This window comes from Trichechus manatus, unplaced genomic scaffold (assembly GCF_000243295.1).
Source record: "Trichechus manatus latirostris isolate Lorelei unplaced genomic scaffold, TriManLat1.0 scaffold00123, whole genome shotgun sequence".
Taxonomy (NCBI): Eukaryota; Metazoa; Chordata; class Mammalia; order Sirenia; family Trichechidae; genus Trichechus; species Trichechus manatus.
Window position 1 is genome coordinate 8,423,949 of NW_004444059.1, and position 9,865 is coordinate 8,433,813.

At 37.2% G+C, this 9,865-nt stretch overlaps 1 protein-coding gene across 1 annotated transcript in view; it reads right to left on the reverse strand.

Annotated features, from left to right (window-relative positions):
• The window catches only part of LOC101359571 (submaxillary mucin-like protein), a 37,729-nt gene that overhangs the window by 4,104 nt on the left and 23,760 nt on the right, over nucleotides 1-9,865 (reverse strand). Inside the window, 8 exon segments of the mRNA XM_023738873.1 lie at nucleotides 1,387-1,424; nucleotides 1,760-1,922; nucleotides 2,012-2,043; nucleotides 3,934-3,963; nucleotides 5,838-5,957; nucleotides 7,079-7,120; nucleotides 8,537-8,590; nucleotides 9,733-9,856. Of these exon segments, the coding sequence (XP_023594641.1) occupies nucleotides 1,387-1,424; nucleotides 1,760-1,922; nucleotides 2,012-2,043; nucleotides 3,934-3,963; nucleotides 5,838-5,957; nucleotides 7,079-7,120; nucleotides 8,537-8,590; nucleotides 9,733-9,856 (603 nt within the window).

Genomic DNA, 9,865 nt, shown 5'->3' on the forward strand with positions numbered 1-9,865 from the left:
CACACACATAGATATATATATAAAACAGAGCCCTGGTGGTGTGTTGGTTAAGAGCTCAGATATGAATGTAGTGAATATCTATATAGTGAATATATATAGTAAATATATATTTTCTAATATATATTTAGTGAATTTCTAGAGGCACTTTCAGTCATTAGGCTAAGATTTAAGGAAAAATGGACTGAGAGTCCTACTTCCATGAATAAATCAAAGTTCCTTATTGAGAGCACAGACTGTGTCAAGATTCTCAATACTCAAATTAAGATTCACCTACAGTTACTCCGTTATATTTTTCAAGGATTTTCAAGAAAGATTATTTTATGGTGAGCAGCAGTTTACCAATTGTTATGCTGGAAGCTCTAGCGAAAACAAATAAGAAATCTAAGTAGAAAAAAATTGACAGAAAATAGGTTTATCAGATTAAAACAAGAGACCATTCTCACAAGATGTTTTACTTCATCTTTGTGTTCCCATATTTTCAAAGCTCTCTAGATTGCTTTATAATTAGCTTATGTTCAAAATTCGAACATTAGTTTGAGAAATTCTATTTATTTCAGGGCTCAAACCACAAAATAAACATTTTCGGAGAAACTGAAATTTTACTATTTCAGCTATTTTACATCTAAATAGAAATAAAATTTATCCTTTGTTCTTTTAAACATCATTGTATTTTGTTTTTAAAAACTGACATAAATTCTTAAGTCATATCCCCTTGGAAACTAAAAATTAAGAAGCCCCGGTGGAAATTTGAGTGTAATAAAGGAGCTATCATAATAAATTTCTCATAACACTTGCTAATGATTAATCCACATATATTTTAGATGTTTTAATATTTAGGCTCACCAGTTCAAGTGCACTAATATAAATTGAGCATCATCTGATTTTTATGGTCTCTTGATGCTTTTTACAAAAAGTGATTTTACTGTCCAAAATGCCAAATCAATTGTCAAAATCCATCCCTCAATGTATCATCTTGCTGTATCCACATAATAGTGTTCTAGTCTTTTGGGTTTTCTTATTTGAGCTCAGACAGTTTGCCCATCTGATCTTTCTGGTTATAATTACAATTTAACTTTGTTCATTGATTTGAATGTTGCAAAATACGTCTTCTCCATCTGTCAAGACCCATGGGAAATTTTGTTCAGAAGCTCCACCACTGAGTAGTTAATAATCAAGTATATGTTCCCCCTTTAAAGAGAGCTATGGTGAGTGTTACATTTGATGTTCCTTTTGAAGTGAATATGGGAAGAAATGAAAAGATCTCTTCTCCACCATTACCTATGATTCTTTCATATTATAAACTGAAAGAGCCTTAGTGTAGCTAAGTATTGCATTTATTCAGGTAATTCTATGAATAAAAATACTTTAAAGTTAAAAAGACATTACCTCATAGTCAGTATTGTTAAATAAACATGTCCTTGGTTCTGAAAAATAAACACATTATTTTATCCTAAAATAAACACTATTTTTCTTACAAAACAGAAATTTTATATGAGATCATATTTATCATCCAGTTATAATGTTTCTTCCCATAACATCATCACCTCCTTTCAGTCTACTGAATATATCCATAATGGCTAATTCTGGGTTTCCCTCGTTCCCAAAATAGGTTTTAAGAGGACAAGTACTAATTCTGTTTTACGTTACACCCAGCTAGCATAGTGTTTAATGTATTAGTAGCTCAATAAACATCTGCTGAATATATGAATAAGTAAACAGTGAACAGATTGAACTCAAATAATGTCTTATGAATACACACCACAGTATCCAACTTCACAGCAGGCATCATTAGATTTGAACTTTCTGAGACTCTCTCCAGTTCTGCATGTGGGTAGAGAAGGGCACTCCTTCAGCTTACAGTGTACAGTCTTTGCAGCAGTACAGGTACATTCATGGCAATTGGCAGTCCATATGTCTCCAGGCTACAGACACAAACCAAGTTTAGAGTTCAATTCAAATACTGGAATGAAAGCAAGTTTTGATTAAAGTAGAGGAAAAACTGTGTACTTACAGATTTCTTTTCTCCAAGTGGACCATGACAAACTGTTAACATGAAATTATAAATGGTAATTAAATTTGGTAAAATATAACCATCTGTTATTTATAGATAACCACCAGGTGGCCAATACTGTAATTGGCACTATAATTTCAGAGTCTCAGCATTATAGAGGATTAGATGGTGCCTAAAGGCAGATAAATCACACCTGGCTGCTTCAAGCAAACTGTCCCTAACAAGTACATATATGTCTTATTTTTACAACCCCCAGCAAAGGATAATCCTTAATTTCTCCTGACAGTGGTCAATAAATCTTACTGTTACTGTTTTACTTACTGCTTTACAGTCTGACTTATGCCTCTAAAATCCTGCAAGTCACCAAGGCTTCATAATTATAAGACACAAGGGCCATTTCTCATTTTTTCAGGTTTTCTGCAGTAGTTGACATTATTAACTCTCACATTCTTAAAGATGCTCTCCTTCATTCAGATTAACTCTCTGAAACTCTTGTGGTTTTCCTCATATATGCTGACAAGAATTGTCCTATCTTCATTAGCAGCTCTTCCTATTCCCTCTCGTTCTCTATTCTTTTCTCCTGATACTTTCCTCCATCTCCACACTGTCCACTGTAGCATCAAGTGAATGCTCAAGCCCAGACTTCTCTCTTGAGCTCTGGACTCAGGTCTCCCTCTGCTTAATAGATATCATCCAGGCAGATCCATAGGAACCTCAAACTCATGTGCACAAAAGAAATTGTACCATCTTTCCCCTCAGACCAGCTTCTCTTCTAGACTGGCTTACTCTTCTAAGGACCTCACTGTTCTTTCAATCATTTAAGGCTAAAATTTAGGAGCAATTTCTATTCCTTTCTTTCCATCATTTAGCATCCAATATACTGTCAAATCCTGTTTCTTCATCCTCACTTTAATCCCTTCCTTTCTGAGTTCTACATGCTACAACACTACTCCAGGGCCTTATTATCTTCCAGCTAGCATGCCTTTATGGCTTTCTGGAAAGGTTTCCCTGACTCAGATCACTTCCTGTTCCAATCAATTCTCCACATCATAGGCAGAATAATTTTTCTAAAGCATAAAATTCATCTCATCATTCCTTCGATAAAAAGCTTTTGTTGTTCCCTAAGTGTCTTATAAAATAAACAACTCATTCTAGCATTCTAGCTTTCAAGGTCTCCCTTAATTTGGCTCTAACCCACCTTCTCAACCTTGTCTAACTTCTCTTCTTTTATATACTCTGGGCTAGTCTATTGTTCTCAAATTTCACTTCTATAATATAATGCTGAAGAGCTCTCAAAAAATATACAATATATGTAACATATGTGACATACAGCATGTACTCTCCATATATAACACATATTTTTCATTTTTTTACTGTGAAATTTTTCTGCCTTATGTGAAAATTACTTGTTTCTTTGAAAATTTACATTCTTCCATTATATACTAAGGTCAGAGTATATTTTTGTTAGTAATTTTTGCCACTTGCTACAAAGTAGATCACATTGTCTTAAGACTAATAGGAACTCAATTAAGTACTCAAAATTACTAAATTCTAGCTAACCTGAACTTTTCTCACTATAATTCAGTCCTCAATAAAGCTGGAATTATCTAGTTAAAAAAATACTACCAAGTGACAATATTTTGATCAAGGTATAACACAAACACACAAAAAACTTAGTAGGTAAACTTAATTTTAATCTAAGTAAAGACATGCATTTGTTTGGTTTGGCTTCATTAATTTGTGAGGAAAATGTGTCAGAAAACAGCCTACTGATCCCTATTTATCTGGTGAATAAAAGCTAAATTCATTACTTCAAGTTTTCCTATTAACACTTCCATAGCTAGTATTGGCATGCCTTCTGAAATTTTACTTCCAAGAAAAATCATTAATGCAGAATGCTTCTGAAGTGGTAGTATTCTTACCTGGAGTTGGTGGAAGCGTTGTTGGACAACCTATTAAAAAAAAAGAACTTCATATCAGTCTCTGAAACTATTGGAATATGTTGGAATAAGTATAGTTATTTAGTTCACTCTTCTATTACTGAATATAATTGGATACACTGCTAGTTCTACAAGCATACGAATTTCCCATATGTCACCCCTCCCTACACATCATGGCATTTGAAATTCTACCATTAGAGAGTACTTCTTTTTAATGGACCTTGAATTTTAATAAAAGGGAAACACGGTATTTAAAAGGAGAAAGTAGAAGACATGAAAGTAAACTTAACTTCTCTTACTTCAAAATATCTTTAGACAGTTCTGATGAATAGGACACTAAAATGCATAATCAAACAAGGAAAAGAATGATTCAGCTATAGGTAAAAGTCTAACTACTAATAATTAGCTACTGTTAATCCTTTTTTTCTTCTCAAAATACTTCAATCTTGTTCTACCTCCACCTCCACCAAATGCTTTAAACTGGTTATGTGTACCTTTTTTTGTGCCTTCACATATCACATATTTTGGTCAAACCAACCATTCATTCATAATTTTCCAATTTTATTTCAGAACTGCTAAAAATAAGTTCAATATTTTTATTCTACCTACAAAACAAAAGGCTGGCTTAGGAGCAACAGAATATTTGAGAGGAACTTAAAATTTCTAAGCGGTTACCAAACCCGTTGCCGAGAGGTCAATGCCAACTCATAGGGACCCTATAGGACAGAGTAGAACTGCCCCATAGGGTTACCAAGGAACAGTTGGTGGATTCAAACTGCTGACTTTTTGGTTAGTAGCCAAATTCTTAACCACTGCACCAACTGGGCTCCTAAGTGATTAGTGAACCCAAACCCATTGCCGTTGAGTTGATTCTGACTCATAGCGACCCTGATAGGACAGAGTAGAACTGCCCCATAGGGTTTCTAAGGAGAGGCTGGTGGATTCAAAATGCCTGGTTAGCAGTGGTAGCTCTTAACCACTGGCCAGTAGGGCTCCGGTTACGTGAAGGCACCTAAAAAATAATACGTACAGTAAAACAGGAAATGAGTTAAAGATGTGGGAGTTTGGGGATCAAATGTCTCCAACTCTTTACTGAGGGAGGCTAGGCTGACCCCTAATTACAAATGCCCCTAGCCAATTAGCAGAAATCAGCCACAGATGAGAGAAGTGATCTATTAGGCATAAATACAGCAGAAAATCTTCCCTGACTAGAATTCCAAGAAGAAACTGGCTATTTATTGGGGGAGATTTCTAAGAGAAGCCATAAAGAACAATCTCTGAATCTCCACATTACCCTCAGAGTAATTTCTCTAAAACAAAGTGCTCATCATATTACTCTCTTGGTAAAATCCTTAAGGGGGTTCCCACTGACTATAAGGATAAAGTCTCATTTAAGTTTGTAAGTGAGGTCCTTCATGAACTTTCCTCTACTTACTTTTCCTAACTCATTTTCTCCCTGACCATACTGTCATTGCCAATATCTAGTTAATTCCTGAACTCACCCATGCAGTCTGCTTTTTAAAGGCTGTTTGGCAGGACTTTTCTCTCCACCTCAGCCATTATTAAACTTAATCACTCCCTCTGTGATGCCTTCTCTCAACACCACCAGCTAATAGGCAGAAATTAACATTCTACTCCCATATCACTCCCATGAATCACAATTGTACATGGCTTTAGGTTAGCATGAACACTGTAATGATAGTATGTATGCCTCTAATAATCTCTTCACTTGAACATAAAATGATTAAATGGCAAGGGCTATATCTTACTGCCATCAGTGTCTGCTAAGTACAAGGGACTGGAGAAGCTAGAGGTCAACTTCAGATAAGCCGTCCTGTCTTCTGAAATGCCAGCAAGCAATGTTCCTTTGTGATTATTTGACTCACCTGTGGTAGAAATTCCAGGAGCAGTGGTTGTTTTAGCAGTGGTTGTTTTAGCAGTGGTTGTTTTAGCAGTGGTTGTTTTAGCAGTGGTTGTTTTAGCAGTGGTTGCTTTCTTGGTGGTACCTAAAATGAGCAAGGAGAAAGGAATGAACCTTTCCAGGTCTCAGAAGAACATGTCTTAAGACACCTTCACATTGAACAATAGTCTCAAAGAACCTGGAGTGTACTAATACATCTACTAATGTAGTCCATGCCCGCACCCCCAACCACTGAAACATTAAGAGGTCCCTGTCTCAATAACTCCCTGCTCATAGAGGTGAACCAAATATTTTCTTATGACCCTGATAAATTTCTCACCTCTGGGGTCCCTTCTCTAAATAACAAGAGCTTTTCTCACACTTAATTCTTTTACTTCCTGTAACTTGGTTTCCTGGCTCTCCTGTGTTAATTTTTGGGAGAGAGAATTATAATAGAGTGATAAAAAAATGAAAAAAAAATCCGTGTAAGTCAAGTTCTTATTCATAGAGATAAATGTTTGTTATCTGAAACACTGGGATGTTAAAGGGGAGATGAATACTGAGCATGTAAACTTCATTAGAGTCAGTCATTTCCATTACCTGGGTTGGAACTTTCTGGAATACCACTTGATACTACAGTGGTACCTGCATAGGCAAATGAAGAGCATTTCTTACCAGGCACACCTACTGCACTGATACATAGATATCCACAATGGGAAGAGAAAGTAAATAACGTGAAAGTTCGAGCTAGATCTACAACTAGCCCAAAGAGCACCTTTGTGAATTAGAAAAAGACGCCTCCTCTGGGCAGAAGAGGTCTGATGGATTTATGCCTCACTGGAAGAATGTTGGCTGGATTTCAGCTGCTACTCTCCCCTTTAGTAGTGTGGCCTTGTGCACCTTCATAGCCTCACCTGGGTGCTGTGCCCCCAGAAACCCAGAGCATGAAGACAACCTTACAAGACTAGAGAAAGCTAATTCCCTAAAACAATTCTGCCCTGTTTCTTGGGGCTTTATCTTCATCCCCTATGTTCTTAATATGGTGAACGAGAAACACAGGGGTCATAAATGAGGACCCAGAAGATTTGAACTACTGATGCTCCTTGTTTGCATCCCAGCTTCTAAGGTAAGGACTGCTGGGGTGATGCTACTAAAGACAGTTCCAGAGAAGAGATCTTATTTTTCTAGGCTTAGACACTTAAAGACACTTACTAAATCTTTCCTTACCTGTGGTGGAACTTCTAGGAATAACTGTTGTGCCACTGGTACCTGTAATAAGAGGTCAGGATACATATTACAAAGCCTTTCCCACCCTAAGTGTTGTATTGGCAAGTTTTCCTGTTTCTTTGAAGCAATAGAAAACCATTTAACAAAGTTTTCTTGCACCAGACATTAAGTTTTGCATGATTTCCAATGCACCTTCTCACAATTGCATGTTTAAAGGACATATGCGGAAAATAAACAAACTTTCAAATTACTTCACAGATCTCATTTCCTTAGAATCTGATTATTATGTGAAAGCATCTTTTTCTTATATTCACATGATTTCCAGGGATTTGGCTCCCTACTTCTCCAGAGGAAGAAAACCACAAAAAAATCATGTCTAAATTTGTGATCAAGGATTATGCATCTCAGTCAAAGCTTTAAATTAATCTGCAAATTTGCTTGCATCTGTTTCAGTCTTCTCCACTCACCATCTTGGCTACTGGTGACTACCACTAATCTTGGGGTAGTACCAGACAAAGCAAAGTAAGGTTTCAAAGAAAGTATGTGTCTAAAGAATTATATCTGTAGTGTTTTCTCTTGGAAAAACCAGGAAGCTAATCTAGTTAACCTCATGATCTTCCAGTAAAGGAAAGAAAAGCCCTTTTCAGCCATACTTATTTCATTCCTAATCTATATATAATAAACTTAAATAAAAAAACCATTGAGAATCCAAAATCTGGCAAAATCCACCTGATGAAGTTCCTGTTTCAGTGGTTCTAATGCTTTCTTTAAAAGTTGTGGCCTCTCATAAACCAGAGACTCCAACAGCCTGAGACCAGAAAAGTTCAGATGGTAACCGGCTACCACCAATGGCCGCCCCAACAGGGAATGCAACAGAGTCCCTGACAGAGCAGGAGAAAAGTAGGGTGCAGAACTCAAAGTCTAGTAAAAAGACCAGACTTAATGGTTTGACTGAGACCATTGGGACCCTGGAAGACATGGCCCCTGGACTCTCAGTTAGCCCAAAACTAAAACCATTCCCGAGGCCAACAAAGATTAGACCGGACTATAAGACACAAAACAATACTCATGAAGAATGTGCTTCTTAGCTCAAGTAGATACATGAGACTAAATGGGCAGCTCCTGTCCAGAGGCGAGATGAGAAGGCAGAAAGGGAAGGAGCTGGTTGAATGGACATGGGAAATCCGGGGTGGAAAGGAGAAGTGTGCTGTCACAGTATAGGGAGAGCAACTAGGGTCACATAACAATGTGTATATAAATTTTTTTATGATAAACTAACTTGAATTGTAAACTTTCACTTAAAGCACAATTTAAAAAAAAAAAAAGTTGTGGCCACGGTGAGAGCAAAGGCATAAAATGAAGAATGTTGCAAGTTTGTAAATATGAAAAGGATATGGCAGTGTGTTACCCTGTCCCTAGAGCTGCTTAAAGGAGAATTCCTTTTGCTACTTGACTTACCTGTTTTGAAACCTTCAGATGAGACACTAGTACCTGAACCTGTCCCAGTGGTGCCTGGGATAGGAGAGAGAAGAAAAAGAGGGTAACATGTTATTTATCCTACTGAGATCATATTTTAGAATAATTCCATGTATTTCATAAAACAAATTATTCCTTCTGTAGGATTCCATGTGGTAAGAGATGAAAGAAACATGTTCTTTCTTGCTCTGTTTAATACTCTGTGGTAAACTGGAATCTTCTAGAATTTTCTTTTCCAGAGTTAAAAAAACCAAAACCAAATCCATTGTCATATCAATTCTGACTGATAGCAACCTATAGGAAAGAGTAGAACTGCCTCATAGGATCTTCAATCAGCGGTTGGCGAACTCGAACTTGCGACCTTTTGGTTAGCAGCGGAGCTCTTAACCACTGCTCCAACAGGGCTCCTTTCCAAAACTAGTAACATGGAAATGGAATCTTAACTATCCTTACTCTTTTTTTACTTCCTCATGCTCACCTGTTGTACTTCCAGTGGGATGGCAGTAAAAAGATAATGGCTTTATCTTTTAAAATTTTACTCATTGGTTAAATTGATGTATATTAATATTCACATGTTTAAAATAGAAGTCTATGGATCTAATACTTTAATATGGTGATTTTTTTAGCCCATACTACCTGGCTTGGGACTCTGTAAACTGCTGCTGACTCCACGTGAAAAAGTGGTGGTACCTATTGGTGTCAATAGAATGAAGCTTCAAAATAAGCATGCATTTTATCACTCAAATAATCTTTATTAAGTATATAATCTGTGCAATATTCTTTTAGGCCCTAAGGGGACAAAAGAAAAGTAGCTAACAGAGCCCACCATACAGGTACACTGAAAGCCCTTCCCGAGAACTTGTGTTTCCAAAGGGGATACGCCATGACCGATTTTTCTTTCTTTGGCCAACACTTTGACTACTGTTTTGCTGCTTGGTAGCAGTAGCCTACAGCCTGTTAGCAAAGGGGCTTCATTTCACTTGACCTGTTTCACTTCGACTGACTTGGCGGCCCGGTGTGCCAGGAGCGTGTAAGGGAGGAAAAGCCGGATGATGGTCTTCATCCTTCTAAACGCTCTGGTGCGTGTCACTGGGGGTTTTGTACTAATCGGTCTCTAAAAATCGTCTTCTATGAGACACGTCCACCTTCCCCTGATGACTTTAAGTAGCCCGTCTTACCGGAAACGCGAGCCGGTGAACTGCTGCTGACTCCAGATGAAACCGTGGTGGTGCCTATTGAAGTAAATAGAGTGATGCTCAACAGAAGGATATAGCTGTCATTCAACTTATATTTAGTAAGCGTCTTCTCGGT